Source organism: Pelodiscus sinensis, chromosome 2, assembly GCF_049634645.1.
Source record: "Pelodiscus sinensis isolate JC-2024 chromosome 2, ASM4963464v1, whole genome shotgun sequence".
In the NCBI taxonomy this organism is placed as follows: Eukaryota; Metazoa; Chordata; order Testudines; family Trionychidae; genus Pelodiscus; species Pelodiscus sinensis.
In genome coordinates, this window is record NC_134712.1 from 114,224,301 (window position 1) to 114,241,851 (window position 17,551).

General features: G+C 41.1%; 1 protein-coding gene across 2 annotated transcripts in view; it reads right to left on the reverse strand.

The window, feature by feature from the left end:
- CDYL (chromodomain Y like) overlaps window positions 1-17,551 on the reverse strand; it is a 153,954-nt gene that overhangs the window by 9,805 nt on the left and 126,598 nt on the right. For both annotated transcript variants that reach the window (XM_075921308.1, XM_075921309.1), the window contains exons 3-4: window positions 7,360-7,616; window positions 6,500-6,672 (exon numbers count right to left, since the gene is read on the reverse strand). In XM_075921308.1, the coding sequence (XP_075777423.1) occupies window positions 6,500-6,672; window positions 7,360-7,616 (430 nt within the window). The remainder of the gene's footprint in view (window positions 1-6,499; window positions 6,673-7,359; window positions 7,617-17,551) is intronic.

Sequence of the window (17,551 nt, forward strand, 5' to 3'; positions counted from 1 at the left end):
TCTATCATATAATTTGGATTTGGTGCATTTTTCTCTCTTCCCCTATTCAAAAGTTTATTTCAAACACTTATTTCACAAACAAGAAGCAAAAATTACATTGAAATAGCTAATATTTTTTAGATCTAATTTAGAATTTGGAAAAGAGAATGGGGGCACTATATTGAGGGGAGAAGGCAGAGAGCCCCTGGCATGAAGGACGGGTTGTAGGGAGTTCCTGACATAGAGGGGATGATGGGTCACAGGGAGCTTGTGAGATGGGGCAGAGATGGCATGCAAGGAGTCCCTCATATGGCCAACAAAAGCATGCAACCCTTGAGTATGTAAAGACCTAGCCACAACAGCTCTTTCTGTTTAGCTCGCTGATACTGGATTTACATTAAAAATTACTCTTGAGATGACTTGGGATAGACTTGAATAACTTGAGTAATCTTGTCTACAGTAGAGATTAACACTCTCAGACTTGCAAAGGTTTGACTGCCTGGGGTGGAATATTGAGTGAAACCAATATACTAGTGGGGTGCGTCTAGACTGGCAAGATTTTGCGCAAAAGCAGTTGCTTTTGCGCAAAAACAGTTGCTTTTGCGCAAAAACTTGCCAGCTGTCTACACGGGCCGCTTGAATTTGTGCAAGAACACTGACTTTGTAATGTACAAAATCAGAGCTTCTTGCGCACATACTTTCATGCTCACGCTCAGGAAAAAGCCCTCTTGCACAAGAATACTTGCGCAAGAGGGACAGTGTAGACAGGGAAGAACTGTTTTGCGCAAAAAAGCCCTGATGGCTAAAATAGCGATTGGGGCTTTCTTGCGCAAAATCACGACTAGACTGGCCACGGATGCTTTTGTGCAAAAGCACTTTTTGCGCAAAAGCATCCATGCCAATCTAGACGTGATTTTGCAGAAATACTTTTAATGGAAAAACGTTTCCGTTAAAAGTATTTCCGCAAAATCATGCCAGTCTAGACGCAGCTGTGCAGTTTTCTGTTCACAATAGCCCTGCAATGGTGCTGCCTATGCTCCTGCACTACAGCCTCTCTCCGACTTGCAAACCGGTTACAGACCAAGCAATTGGTCGTAACTCGGTTTGTTCGTAAGTCGGACTCCATAGAGTTACATGCAACCATGCTGTTCGTAAGCACGGATCACGTTCGTAACTCAGGGTCCGCCATTTACGACAGCTTTGGTTGTAACTGCGAATGGTCGTAACTCAACCATTCGCAACTCAGAGACCGGCTGTACTACCACGGTCTGGCACAAGTATAGCAAGCATTTCCAAAAGTGCTTGCATTGCTTATGCTAGAGAAATTAATCAAAGTCAACATGTTACTGTTTAATTGGGTCAAAAAGGACGGAGACACAAATGAACATAATGAGATAAAAGAAAATAGGCTTCATTAGGCACTGTTATCTCCTTTGGTTACTGGATACTTCCTGAAAAAGGCAATTGCTTCAGGTGCAAAATAGTGGCAAATCAATTTCATGTCTGTATATAATCTTGGTGGTTCTTTAAGTGATGGCCCATATATTGATTGCAAATGTGGATGCCCAAGCATGCCATGCACCAGAACCAGAAGTTTTTCATAACAGTGTCCACTGACCCACATATGCATCACTGCATCCCCCTGTACGATATAACACATTGATCCAGTCCCCTCCTATTTGCATCTGGCTCCACTAATGTTGTCTAGACCCTCAGGACTAGCCCACATGACACCCCATACCTGTGGTCACTTAGAACTACTGCTCTCTACTGAAGAGCTGCTGCTGTCCTACTGGAGCTCATTTTTCCTCTCCACTCACACAGAGTCTGCTAATAGGCAGAGACTTTTGGCCTTATAGCCTGCCCTGGGATCAAAAATGAGGCTGTGGAGCACCCCTCTGAACTTCTATCACCAGTCCTCTACTCCCCCTCTGGAAACCTCTGTTTACAAGGAAGACAATCGAACCAATCCCACTGGTCCCAACTGTGTCTGTCTTCTTCCCTTCCTTCCTGTTGCCCTGTCAATTGCAGCCCCCCGTCAATTGCAGGAACTGCTCTCAAGTGGCAGTGGCTCTGGGGATCCTGGTGGAGGACGTCCAGGACACACCCCAACAATTACTGGACATCCTCTTACTGCACGGAACCTCTTGCATGGTCCTTCCACAAAGAAAGTTTTGCTGTGGCTGTACACAGAATTCCACTTGAATTTGTCAGAGGATGTGGGGAACACTAGGACTGCAACAAGTTTAAAGAAAGAGCTAGATTGATTCATGGAGTTTAGGTTAGGTAGGAATGGTGTCCCTAGCCTCTGTATGCCTGGAGGTGGAGGGGAGGGATCACGTGAGGATTACCCTAAGTTCCCTCCCTCTGGGGCATATGGTATTGGCCACCTGTGGCAGATAGGATACTGGACCGGATGGACCGTTGGTCTGACCCAGTATAGCCATTCTTATGTTCTTATCAGGGCATTTATCTCCCAGGCTTTTATCCTAAACCCACACCTGCCATGCAGACAGAACACTAACTACATTCCCTCGATGTTAGATCTGCACTACTGTTCTACGTCCAATACACCCGTAACTTTTGAGTATCACCAAAACTCTATCAATGTTGCTGATGGATGCAAAGCCCTCTCCCAGAGAGAATCTCCACGTGGATCTCAGGGTGCATTCATGCATGTTACATGCACCTGGATGTCCCCCACCTCCTGATATCACAGTACCCTCTACTGCGAGTGCTCACAACCACATATGCTTGCTCACAGATATTCTGTGGCAAGACATCTGCCATGCTTCCAAGACATTCATTCACACTTTCACATCTCACTACACCATCATCCTGGTGACAGCTGCAGAGATAGTTACAGGCCATGTTGTACTCTAGACCACACTTCCTCACAACTACCTCCACGCTGATCATGGCTCAAACACCACATTTGGGATCCAAGGAGGTACTATCACTTGAAGAAAAAAAGGAGGTTATTTACCTGTAATTAGGAATGTGTATGGATAACCGATTACCCGGTAAGCATTACCCATTAGGGGTGACGCTTACCAAGTAATGGTTAACTGTTACCTAGCAGCAGCCCTGTGGGCAGCCCCACCTGCCTCTGTTCAATCAGTTAACCAATTAAATGTTAAGCTTCATTGGTTAATTAATTAAATGGGATTTTTTCCCCTACCTGTAACAGGAGGTTCTTTGAGATGCGTGGCCCCTATTTGGATTCCAGTACCTGCCCTCCATCCCCTCTGCATCAATCTAGTGGGTATGCGGGATATTGGAGAGGCATGGACTAGGCATGTCAACGTGTAGTCGACCATACGATTAACTGATAAACCTAAGTTAATCTTGTTGACTACACGCTTTCCCTCCCGCCTTGCTGCCTCTGTATCAGAGGCAGCAAGGGGAGGGAGGAGGGGGTGCCCACGAGTTCCCCACGATTAAGGTCTTGTCCTATCAGATGCTGATCCTTAATTGGCATGAACATCAATACAAATTCTGAAGGAAAACACACTGTTTTAGGCCACTAAGCTTCTCTCCTGGTCACTACATTGCTAGTGATCATTCTGGTCAGAGGACTGAAACTTAGTCACAAGTGAACAAGTGATCTTGTGTAATTGCTTCTACTTTCTTGGAGTAGAAAGGCATCTTAAAGTCAACTTGCCTGAAAATACTTTTGGTTGTATAATGCATACTGACTGCAACAGGTAGCCAGAGTGGACTCGGAAACAATTTAACAGAAAAGTGTTTTTGAAGGATGAGCCTAGCAGACCTGTGAACCTAAATGTCCCTCCTTTAAAGACAGAAAAAAAAAAGAGCTATCCCAAAAAGAAGGGCAGAAAAACTGTGTTTTAGGGTTGGTAGTTCTACCCCTTTTACACTAATTATTCTTAGTCACATTTGGCTAACAGTCCATGATTGCACAATAAAAGTTGTAATAGATTGTATATAAAATAAGATAGAACAAAGATTGCCCCATTCATCTCTATAGTTTTTGCCAACTTCCAGCTGGTAGAATTGTACAGGATCTTTTTTTTAAAGATAATTTTTATGTATTCATTTGAGACTTCTGGCCAAAGCTATAGTGCTTCATCAACATAATGCAGTAGTTAGAAAACAGAAGAGTCCTGCTGTAGGTAGGTTATAGTTAGCCTTCTATAACCTATTCTTTTTTGTAATATTTTAATGCTAAGTAAGCAGTAAGTTCCTGTATTTTGAAACCTGGCAGCAAAATTGAATAATACTTCCTGCAAACCAGATACTCTTAAGAACATTTTGTTTTCTCTTTCCATTTCTGTAGTTTTTCTGCCTGACCACTTAGAATAAACATTTTACTGAAATGCCTTAGCTATTCAAGACTCTCAGAACAGCAAGCATCAAATATTTTCCTCACTAGAGGACAGGAGAAGGGCAATTTTTAAAACTGAAGGCCTGATTCAATATCCATTTAAGTAAGTGAAAAGATTCCTACAGACTTCAATGGAAGATAGAACTGGCCCAAATGGAACTGAAGAAATTGGCATCAACGGTATTTTCTTAGGAAATGTTTTAACCTAATGGAACTCAAAAATATGTCTACATTTATACGATCAGGTGTACGCCTTTTTGAGTAATGTTGAGTGATTCTTCTCTCCCAATGTTCCTGGCAGACAGAATTGAAGGAAATTTTTTGCACTAGTGGTGAAACTGACAAAGAAGTCAAATTTTAAAACAAGCTATTTATTGGTGAATTAGGTGCTAAAGACCTTGAGGAGCTTTTCCCCATGGGAAATTGACAGGAATAGCTATTCCTATTAGACAATAAATATGACCATAAGTAGATTAAGCTGAAAATAGAAAAAGGCACTCTTATTATGGAATAGAAGAGACCAAACAAGCATTATTCCAGTATAGCTATAGCACTTTAAATTCAGTCTGCCTTTTCTAGGCATAATTTCCCTGTGTTGGCAAGCCCATAACCACTTTTTAAAATTGCTTTACCCCTTACATAATCAATGACACATGAAACCTCCCCACATCCCCAAATTAGAAAGCCAGGAGTGACTGTTGAAGTGTTAGTTCTTCTAGCTATATTTTTGGATATTTATGCTACATGTAAATGTTCAGGGTACCAAAAAAACCCAGTTTACATGTTACACGGGGGAAAATATCCTCGAAATACTTTAACAGGTACATGTTAAATGCCTATAATCCGATACAGCGTGCTTCTCAGCAGCATCTTTCATTAAATGCATGCTTTATAAAGACATTAAGTTCATTTATTTGAATACAGAATTTGACAGCTGGCACCAGGATACTGCTCACAAAAAATTAAGCCATCCCTGTAGAATGTCCACTATCTTTTTTATATGGACTTTGTTCAATCTATTTTTGGTACATTTGTAGGCCAGACACATAGTACTAGTTCTATAGGCTTTATTGCATAACTTTGTTTTATACAGTTATATAGATTTTGTTTGATAAGCTTTTTGTATAGCAGCTGCTAGGTATTAAAATACATTCTAGGCATTATAAGTTAGTAAGAAATTGTTTAAAATAGTATTTTTACTTTGTAAGTCTTTAAGAAACCCTGCCAATTCCTCTGTAAGAAAACGAAATGACCAGTACTTTGCGTGAGTGAGGAATGTGGGAAGGAAAGACAGAAGACTCAGATAGTCAGGATGGCTAACAAGGAGGGGTGACCTCAGGCATTGGTCAAACTCAGGATGGTAGAAGAGGGGCAGAATTGAGTACTCTAAAGCAAGGGCATACACCTGTGAATGAGATCTGTGAACAAGAGAAACCTGCTGCAATCACTCCCAGGAATTCAAAGTATCGATGGAGCATGACAATGGAAGCAGCCTTGAGGTAAAACAATTAGATGATTTTACCATGATACTTAACCCCTCCCCCTTAGACTAAAGATGGGACTAACAACCATTAAAGTGGGGTAGGTAGTCATGAAGCTTTGAGTTAGTCATTTGAACATAACTTCAGAGCATAGGACCGTGGAAGACAGAACCCAGCTCCTTCCTTGTGCCCAGCCTAATTGGACAGAGGCTGGCACAAGCACCAATGAGACTGTTAACTATAATACCAGCAACAGAGAGAGAGAGTACATGCTGCATTTGCAACAAACATGGCATATTGCCTTTTCCCCCTGAAAAAGATCCCGTGTGCTTCTTATAAATATAACACATTTGTAATGCTTTTAAAAAATGCATTTAAAATAATCTTTTAAAAACCTCTTTCAAGTCTGGGTTGATTATATTAGGAACACTATGGCGCTAAGTTTTTATCAGGCAGAGGTGCTTTAATTCAACAAGGCAAAAATGGAGCAAAAAGCTATAAATAAAATATTAACTTGAACAGAAAAGTACAAATAATATAAACAAGTTATGCACACTGCATATTATCACAAATGAATGTTTGACCACACTGAAGTCCTATAAAGGAAAATATATTTATGAGATAAATTAAATATAAACTAATTTAGACAAAAAAAATCAACACTTAAACGACTGAAAACAATTTTACATACCTAATAGCTTCTGCCATCTTAGTGCTTTCCCTTTTTCTATCATCTGTTAAACGTCGTATAAAATAAATAAAATCAAGACCACAGCAGAAGACACTACCAACTGCACTGAGCAGCACAAGTTTGCTGTCATCTGCAGCTGCTGTATTCAGTGCACTTTGGACTTCCTTCATTACCTGAAAATCAGCAGGAATTAAATTTGTCAGACTCTTGTAATGAGTTATTAAAAAGTAACAAACTGTTGTTCTTTTTCAACAGGTCTGAATCTGAACTTTTAAATTTCTGTGTATTCCCTAGTATTTGGGATACTTGCAAATTGTGCTGCAGGTGTTTGTTCTAAATGTATGCAGATTTTTCATGATCCAAAGGAAAAGAGAGTCTATTAATGTTTATTAAAAATGTGCAGATCATAAATAAGATGATATTAAGGTAATGTAATCCTTAGGAAGAGATCTTGCAGTCTGCATCTGTAACTACAGCACACTCAGTACTTCTGCATTTTGAACACCAGGTGGCATATGCAACCAGTTCAGAAAAATTACTTGAATTTAGGCTGAAGTTTATTTAAGTTGGACTTAATAAACCACTCAGTTTATTATGAAAGGCTGCAATTCTAAATAGTGAGATAATGTATTGTACAGTGCTAATAAATAAGACTGAAGCATACAAAGATTCACATTTTAAAAGTATAATATTTACAAATTTATAATCCTTTAAATGCTCTAGTGTGACTTTGCTGGAATCTATTTATCTTTTTGTCTCTAATAATAATACTGTAATTATAGCCACTGAAAATATTAGTACCATCATCTCCCAAAGTGAGCAAGCAAACAAATCAAACTACACAAAACAAACATTCTAACCTCTGGATTTAGTGAATTGTTTTCAGAGGATTTTGTTGAAAGCAGAACATGTGTGAATCCGTCTTGTTTCCTGACAACAATGTCTCTATACCGGTAAGCACTTTCAGTTTGTCTCACACTGAAACGTAGCCTCTTATCAAAAGGTTGGTCTCTCCTATCATCAATAAATCTCCGTTTGCTGGCAGTGACTCCTGTTACAGATGTTTGTATGTTCGTTGTACCATTGGCTGCTAATGCTTCCATAAAGGTAGATGTACCTGTAAAGAGTATGAAACAACAGTGATCTATGAATTTAGTTCCATAGCTGGGAAAATCTCTTATTATGGAGACATGTCAGTCCAAAGCATATTATGACAACATACAAAAACAAGTGCCTTTGTTCTCTACCATTGGTAAACACCAAAAAATGTTTATATAGAACCAAATCTGAAAGCAAAATACTTAAAAGGATGGAATACCTGAAGAGTGAATTTTGAGGATGTGAGAAAAGAAATTTTGTCCATTCTTCTTTTATCTGATTATTCCTAAAACTGGAAAACCCTGGGCTCACACTTGTAGTACAATTGAGACATTTTTCAAAACATACTAAAATAAAAGAAACTACAAAGATGCACCACCTGACACAGTTTGTTTTCCCCTTCTCTCAGTGGCTTAAAACCATCACAATCATATATCAAAGGGGAAAAAGGCTTTAACTAAAAGTGGGAATCCAATAAACTCCTGATCAAACTGACTCTTACAACAAAAATCAAGTAAAAGAGTGGGATTGACAAGACCATATATAGTATATAAATGTTTATAGAAAAACAGGAACAGGGAACAAAGGACGTAGTCTTAGTAAGAAAGAATCAATCTCTGATGTGGAAGGGCTCAAAGATGAGACATTTTAGAAAGATATGGCAATAAGGCCCTTCCTGACCTACACAATTCTTTCCATTAATACTTTGCCTTTCTGTTCTTGCTCAAAATGATCTTAGCTTAACAAAGAGAAGGTTAACATGTGGCTTGATTACAGTCAATAAGTATCTACATGGGGATCAATATATAGGGCTCTTCATTCTAGCAGAGAAAGGTATAACAGGATCCAATGGCTGGAAGTTAAAGCTAGATAAATTCAGACTGGAACTAATGTGTGTATTTTTTACAGTGAGCGTAATTAACCATTGGAACAGCTTACCGAGGGTCCTGGTGGATTTTCTATCACTGACAATTTTAAAAATCAGTATTGCATGTTTACCTAAGATCTGTTCTTTCTAAGAGAATTATTTTGGGGAAGTTCTATAGGCTATGTCACACAGGAAGTCAGCTTAAATTATCACAATGGTCCCTTTTGACACTGGAATTTATGAGTCTATGAAAACTTTAACTGGTGGACTTTCAAATAATACAAGCAAACAAGCCACTCAGGAGTGACAAAGTATCTCCTCCCCCCCCCCCATTCCATATTGTGAATGCATTTAACATTTATGGGAGGTGTAAAGAACATTATGAAAGATATTCATATCCAATAGATAAAAGATCTTACAGATCCTGTGGTATTCCCTCATCCAGTGCACTAAATTCCCCAATAACGTCTGTGTGGACGAAATCAACTACTACATCCTTGCATGAACTCACATAGAAAAATGATAAAAAACAAAAACGTATTACCCGTGGGCAAACACTTTTCACAGAAGGATCATGTCTATACCTACCCTCTCAGGTCTTGTCATCAAAGAAACCGTAACAACATCATTAAAACACAAGACTGGGAGCTTTGAATTTTCAACTTTTCTCAACACTAAAATTCACTATTTTAAATAAAGACACTGGATTTGTGACATTACAACCATCTTTAATCGCTAGCCTCACTTTTTTGTTCTATGACAGAAGAGGTGTTAATGGGCCACTTCACTTCTAATGTTCTCTCAATATGTTAAGGTCTTATGCTAAAAAAATCTGTTCTACATTGTATTTAGCTGATCTTCTGAGGAGCTACTTATACTTAGAAAGCGTGTCTCTTTCACCAATTGAAATGGGTTCAATAGATAGACTGCATGCTCAGTGCCCATCAGCCACAGCTGTTTGGTGGCTCAGGGAGGATAGAGTGTGATGGGCAGGGGTCTCAGGAGAGGATGGAAAGGGAACAGGAAGAGGCAGAACAAAGGCAGAGCCACAAGAGAGGGAAGAAAGAGGGCGAGGAAAAAGCCTTAGGAACACCTGGAGGGAAAACAAGAAGTTGGTACCTGTGGTCCAATAAAAGATACTACCTCCTCTACCTTCTTTCACCAATAGATAAAGGGACATTTCTGAGCAGAGATTTGCATATTGCCATCTGAAATCTGTATAAAATTGCAATTCAAATATGGAAGGCAGAAACACTGGAAAGGTGCACTACAGGCTCAACCACAAATCTGATTTTGTTCATATTTTTATATTTAACAAAATAGATTAAACCATTTGTCAAATATTTAAAGATTAAACTATGGCCCTGATCCCGTAATAAGAGCCACAAGCCCCATAACTACAGGCAGTCCCCAGGTTACGTACAAGATAGGGACTGTAGGTTTGTTCTTAAGTTGAATTTGTATGTAAGTCGGAACTGGTACATATTATAGGGGAAACTCTAGTGAAACATTTCTCCAGAGCTCAGTTTTATTCTCCCACACCTCACTTCCCTCAGTCCTTTATTCTCAAGCTGAGGTGTCTGCTGAGAAAAGCTGCTCCACATCTCCCTGGTCTGCTGGGTGGGGGGGGGGGCGCTAGCTTCGCATCTCCCTGGTCTGCTGGGGGGAAGCAGCTAGTGCGGGGTTGCCTCACCCCGTTTGTAAGTAGGGATCCGATGTAAGTCGGATCCATGTAACCCGGGGACTGCCTGTATATCTTAAAGATAGCTAAAAAGAAACTTATCGACAAGCCTTACTAAAAAAAAAAAAAAAAAGCCCACCTCTTGAATCTTAAATTTCTATAACTTCCCTTGGAATAATTCATCCTGTTTAGCTGAAAGAGCTACATAATATATGTAAATCCTGTCACTAATGTATAATGCTGTAACTTTAAAAAAAAACATGTGTGGGAGACTTGTGGGTCCCATGAGGACATTATGTACATTTACTTAAACAGTTGTTACACTATTACTGTAATTGCATTATTTACTCATTTTGGCCAGATTTGAATTAGGAATTACACTGTACTAATAAAAGGATATTTAAAATAAACCTTGAAAACGCATCAGTTTCTCTTAACATTTACTTTGTTACTTTGGTCATCCAGACATACAGAACCCTTTAAAAATAAGTGTAGCACTTAGTATTTAACGCATTTGCAAATAAAACGTTTCTGATTAAAACCCCCCATAAAATGATTATGGAAACTGTCAATTCTATTGAAATATTTTATTACACTTTTTAATGTCTCTTGTGTCTTCTATGTTATACAGGTTGAACCTCCCAAAATCCAGGACTCTCTGGTCTGGCAACATCCATGGTTTGGCATGGATGTTGCTGGACCAAAGAGCCCCAGAAGTGGCAGCCATCTGAGAGAACACAGGGTTTGTGAAGTCCTGGCTGGGCCAGCAGTGGCTAGGCAGGGGAACCCCAGTGTCAGTGGGGTCAGGCAGCTGGAAAGCCTGTGGGCAGCAAGGGGAACCCCCCCCCCGGAACCGTTCCCCCCGAAGTAGTGGTGCTGGGATGGCCAGGTAGCCCTGATCTCCCCTGGTGAAAGTGGGACCCAGCAGCAGCTCAGGAGCTCCGGCTGGGGAACCCTGGCAGTGGGCCAGACGGCCACCGGGAAGTCCTGGCCCCAGCAGGGGAACCCCAGCATCAGTGGGGCCAGGCGGCATCAGGGAGCCTCCACCCCAACTGGGGAACCCCCAGTGTCAGTGGGTTCATATAGCCGGAGAGCCCCTGGCAATGGGGCCAGCAGTGGCTGCAGATCCCCGGGAAACCCTCGGTGGCAATGGGGACAGCGGTGGCCAGGAGGCCCTGGGTTGGGAAACCCCAAGGAACCGCTGAAGGTTGCAGGTCTGGTGGCAGCCAGGTGACCATGGTTGGGGAACTCCTGGGAACCCGCGGCACAGTGCAGGCAGCAGGCAGGGAGCCTTGGCGGGCCAGATTTAGTGGGGCAGAAGCAGGGCAGGGAGCCCCATGGAGAGAAGCCATCAGTGGGACAGCCAGCAGGGAAGTCTTGACCTTCCCTGGTCTGGGATAGCTCAGGTCCCGAGTGCACTGGAATAGGGAAGTCCAATCTGTAGTATTAAAAAACACTTTCTCTGTATAACTTATTTGTTTGGAGAAGATAAAGCGAATTCAAGGTTTTTCCAGTGTCATTTAAAGGGAAGAGACTGAGAATCATCCACAAAGAGAAACCCTTTCTTTCCAAAGAGAATAGAGGGAGAAAAGTAATGTAGAAGACAGACGTTATTTCATGTTGTCATAGTGGAGTCACAGTTATTCCTATATTTTTCAGTACATCAAATCTCTTATTTCAGCAGAACAAACAACACTTAATAAGGAATACTACATGTGAAATTGATTGTAGAGTTCTCATCAGATTTATTTTCTTTAAAAAAAAACAAAAAAAAAACAGGGACGATCACAGAGTAGGAGTTCTGAGCCCTCCCTCCCCAGGTTATAAAAACTTGGGGGGGCAGACAGAGGATGGACTCAACAGTTTCAGCCATTGGAGACCTCCAGGATTCTGGGAACAGGCCTCAGGGCTTCTACTCGGTGGGATGCTGGGGCTTTAACATCCTACCCCATGGGGTACTGGAGCTGGAGGTTTCAGCTACAGGGTACCAAGGCTCAGTGCTTCAGGCTTCATCTATGTGGGGCACCACAGCTTGTGCTCTGAGCATTCTGCCCTGGTCCCCAGTCAGTCCAAGACATTCAGAGTATGCATACAGTTTGTAAAGAGCCCAGGTTGGGAGTTAATCAGCAAAGCATTGTGAGGCACCCCAAGTTACAGGGCAGATGGTAACAGCCTCTCACTAGTTTAGACTGCACTCCAGAATATTTCAGTGGCTGTGTCTTAAATAGGATTTATAAACAGCTTGCTATTTTACATGAGATTTACACTTCATGCACTAGTGTAATAGTTTCAAGTGAATCTCAGCTGTGTTGGCTGGGAACAGTCAAAGGAAGGTTAGTTTGTTGTTAAAGCAAGAACAGAAAGACAAAGAGTGTGAACACCAAATGTGGCAAGCAGAGATGAAAGCCAAGGAAAGGGAGCCAGAAAGAGAACAGCAGCAAGACTTATACCAGTCAACAATGGAGCTGAAAGACAAAGAAGCCCTAGAAAAAGAGAAGAGACAGTATAATCTGGACATGGCAAGGCAAGGCATGGTCAAATCAAGTCTCCGGTCATTCCCTTCATACAAGGAGCATAACAAGTTGTGGCCTGCATATAAGATAACCAAATGTGTATTGGAGAATACCACTTTTGCCAGACCAGGTGAGGTTCATAAGGTTCCAGGAAAGAAGTTCCCTATATTGACTGTAAAATTCTCTGGTAAAGCTTTAAATGGATTTAATGAAATGCCAATTAATGGGGCTTGGAAATATCCCGAATTTTGAACAGCTGTTTTGTAAACATTTCAAATAACCCTTCAAGTATATAGGCTGAAACGTATAAATCTCAGGAAAAAAGTGTTGGAATGAGTCAGAGCTAGTAGGCCTATAAAATGTGACTTAATGAAACAAAAGGACAAAGGAGGGGGCTAAGACCTATTATTTGATCTCTCTGCTCAAGAACATTTCCTTATGTTCTGGTGAGGTCAGAGATGCATTATAGGGTGATTTTTTAAATTCTGTATAAAAAATGGCCATCCTGCCCAATTCCTTTGTGCAAGCCTGAATGTCTAATGAATGCAAGGCACAAAAGAAAAAACCCAGTGTAAAGGGGGTACCTTGTTTTCTCCTTGGGAAGAAAAAGGGTGCTGAGAACTCAGGCACTCATCTTTCCAGAACAATTCCCCTCCTAGAAATCTCTCTCTCACCTCCTGTGCAAGAAAACTGTTGAAGGTGTGATGCTCTCTAAAGGGGAAGGTGTGCCTACACTAATATGGTTACTAGTTTTACAAAAATGCGATAAATTTTGTATAAAGTTTGTCTTATGAGGTACTGGAAAAGTTGCAACCTGCTGAATATTACTCTCTGGATATAACATGTATATCAACACGGTGGAATGATGAGATTTGGCTGTGTATTTGTAACTCAAACCTGTTGTGACTCTGAGAAACGCCCACAGATAAGCTTTTCAGGGATATCAAAGGAAATGCTAACAAGAGACCTTGCACATCATGCCTGAAGACACCTTAAACGGCACATATGCAGAATGCACAAGGAAAAATTTGCAATGCAGATGAACAACTGATGGCAAAGCACGTACACCATAGTACTGGCATGGCCCCATGACACTGCAAAAATCATTCCAGCAAAAAAAAAAAAAAAAGACCATGATATTATAAAGGGGGAGAACAAATGCCCTGGCCACTTCTTCCCTACCCCATTCTCTGAGCTGATGAATTCTAGCAGGGGAAATTTTGAACAAAAGAATCAAGGTTCCCAAAAACTATTTGGGTAACCCAGAAAGACATATAGAAAACTAGTAGATTTAACATCCCTGCTATGGTTTTGGACTACCTACTTTGAGCCAACTGTAATATATTTTATTTGCTTTAACCTTTTACTTTTGCTTAATTAATAAATCTTTAATTTACTAAAGGATTGGTCACAGCATTGTCTTTGGTTTAAAGTTCTGAGAATCTACTGACCTGAGTGGCTGGTCTCCTGGGACTGGAAGAACCTACTGTGTGGTGATTTTTGGTTCTGATGACCTATCATCAAAGAAGTCCAGTTTGCCTAGGTGGTAACGTGCTGGAAAGTCTAACAGGATTGTCTGTGGCTCCAGGTTAAGTTCATATAGATTACTAGAAGATTTACCTGGCATTGGTCCTTCTCTCAATGTTTGTTTTTTGGAAAATAAAATGAAAATGTACATGTTTCATTTGAATCACTGTTCTGGGGTGGGGCTGGGATGAGGGGGTCATTATGCAGGCTGCCCAGAGGAGAGAACACCATTCCAGACCCTCGCTCACCGCAGCAGTTTGGAACCAGATGAGAAGCGCCTCTCCATGGCCACTGAAGCTCAAGTGGGCACAGCCAAGGGAGGGATGAATGTCTGGGTCAGGTCCAGGTTCATCTGCCCCCTGTGTTCCCCAGCCAGAGTAAGAGATGCATCAAACCATGCACTTTCCCCTCACTCCCTGACAAAGGGGAACAGCCAGCAATGTTCCAATACAAATAATGGAGGGAGGAGTTTCTGCCCCTCCCCGCCAAAGTTCGCCTAGGATGTGGGAGGCCCGGGGCTGGCACAGTCCCGGATGGGAAAGGGATGAACCCCTCACTCAGCCCCTTTCATCCACCTGGCAATTCTGTCTCTCTCTTCTGTATGAATTTATGAGAAGCAATCCCATGCCAGGCACATCCCATTTTCCTGGAACAACTAAACCCTGACCTTATTGTAAGTTATCATAAGAAGCTGTGTACCAAATTTGTGGCCTAGCTCTTACCAATTAGGAGGAGTTATTGAACAGACAAACGCTCTCAAATATCTAGCAGAGACCATCAGAGTGAGGGTATCTGCCCAGTTTTTGATAGTCTGACCCTCTACTATGATACAGAAGATTCTTCTACTGTAACTCTGAGCGCCTAAGAAATCATTGCCCTCAGCTAAAAGAAATTAAGCCCACTCTCCATCCAGCCCACACAGATGCAATTGCCTTAACACTCATCTCCAAGAAGTAACTGTAAGTGCTCTGTTGAAATTTGTGAAGTCTGATCCTGAGGAGGTAGATGTGGAATATAGTGAAGTCACCTAAGTCAATGGAAAAGAACATACAGGGTGGAGAAACTGATGGCCAATCTCTCTGGCCAGGGAAAGCACGGTCCAGCAGACTGACATGTTACCTGATCAGGAGGTAGAGCTTCTGACACTGGAAAAAGATAAAATCCCTTGTGCCTTGGGCTAACGTTCATTTACAATGGGAAGGCTTAGAGGGTGACTTGACAGTGGAAATGCTAATGGGGAATGATATTTTGCACATGACTACGGCTGTTAATGTATTAACCGATAGTAAAAGGGAACAGTGTGCTGGGATTCCAAAGGAAAATAGCAGAGACCCAGAAACTGCTAATAGAGATGGGGAAGGCCCTGCCAGAATCTCTGCAGCAGAAGAAATCACTGTGTGTCCAGGTGTGAGAAGGACAAGGCCACTTTCTCTATGTCAAATGAAAGAAGCATGTCCTCAGAGCTGCGGGCACTGGAGGAATAACACCTGCTATTGAAGTTGACCCATTTGTCAGGTGACAGTGTTTTGCAGATGAAGAAAGGGCAAATCCCACTCTTGAGTGCCTAAGGGGATATGTGGGGCCCAAAAGAGGGGGAAATGGGCAAAGGTTTTTGACGAGGAAGGGCGTTTGTACAGGGAAGATCCCAAGGGAAATGATAAGAATCCTGGAAAAACCTACAAACAAACAGCCAGTTGACCTGCCGAATATGTAGGGAATAAGCAATGGGCACTGTGGGACCTATGCCATGTCCTATCCAAAGTGGGACGAAACATAGCCTGGTGGCTGGATTTTGTCACTAGATATTCTGAAGCATTTGCTCTAACAAAGAAGCTGATTCTGTGGCAACAGCCTTTTCACTATTTTTAGCCGAGTGTATTTCTCTAAAGAGATTTTATCTGACTGTAGGTCAAATCTCATGCCTCAGCTATTGAGTGAGTTATGGAAGTTGTGTGCAATAAAACAACTAAAAGCTGCACCATATCACCCACAAACAAATGATTTGGTGGAAAGCAAAAGCTATGCTGGGAATGTATGAAAATAATGGGATGAAATGTTACCATATTTGCTATTTGCTTTTAGGGAGGTACCTAAGAATCAAAGAGGTTCTCCCCCATTTGATCTATCTGGAAGGAAAGCGAGGGAATCTTTAGATTTCAGCAGAAAATCACAAGGGGACACCTGCAGCAGTGGGAGAGCAAGTTACTGAATACAGACAGAGGTGCAGAAAATAATTAAAAGACCTCATGGGTATTTTTCAAAATAACCTCAAGGACCATCAGTCCTCACAAGTAGTATGGTAAAACTAACAAACACTCTTAAAAAGGGGACTTAGGGTTAAACCTCATACAAATATAACATGAAAAATTCTTGGGAAAGAGCTTTTAAGGTGACAGAATTGGTGAATGAAGATACATATGTTAAAAAGCCTCATGGTAATACTGTCCCACAACTGGTACATGTAAACAGAGATAAAGCTTATCACAACAAGCCATGGTAAACATGATCTGTTGTTTAGATGGGAAAATGATGCATACCCTATCTTTGATTTGATGACTGAATGCCAAACTGACTCATCTCTGTAAAGCAGTGATATTTGAAGTGAATTAATATTAAACCTAACATTAAAAAAAGTTAAGTTAAAAGTTAGAGCAGTTTTTAAACTAAGGACTGGGGGAAAGCCCACGATTGTGGGAGTATGGAGGAGTACATGGATTGCACAGAGATATATCTTAGGGGAGGGTCTACTAATAGAGATACTCTATGTTCTAGTAAATAGGAGAGGATGGAAGATGATAAAATATGGGTCAGATCAGATGAGAAACAATCCAATGAAAAAGAGTCTAACACAGCAGGACATGGCAGACATTTTTACAGTGCTTATACGCAAATGCTAAAAGTATAAATAACAAGGTGGGTGAACTAGAGTGCCTCGTATTAAAGGAGGATATAGATACAATAGGCATTACAGAAACTTGGTAGAATGAGAATAATCAGTGGGACACAGTCATAGCAGAGTACAAAATATATCAAAGACAGAACAGATCGTGCCGACGGGGGGAGTAGCATTATACATGAAAGAAAATGTAGAATCAAATGAAGTAAAAACCTTAAATGAACCACAACGTTCCATAGAATCTCTACGGATAGTAATTCCATGCTCTAATAAGAAGAATATAGCAGTAGGGATATATTGACCACCTGACCAGGACAGTGATAGTGACTATGAAATAATAAGGGAGATTAGAGAAGCTATCAAAATTTTAAAAAAAAGTTGGTAATGGTGGGGGATTTCAACTATCCCCATATTGATTGGGTGCATGTCACCTCAGGATGGGATGCAGAGAGAAAATTTCGTGATATCT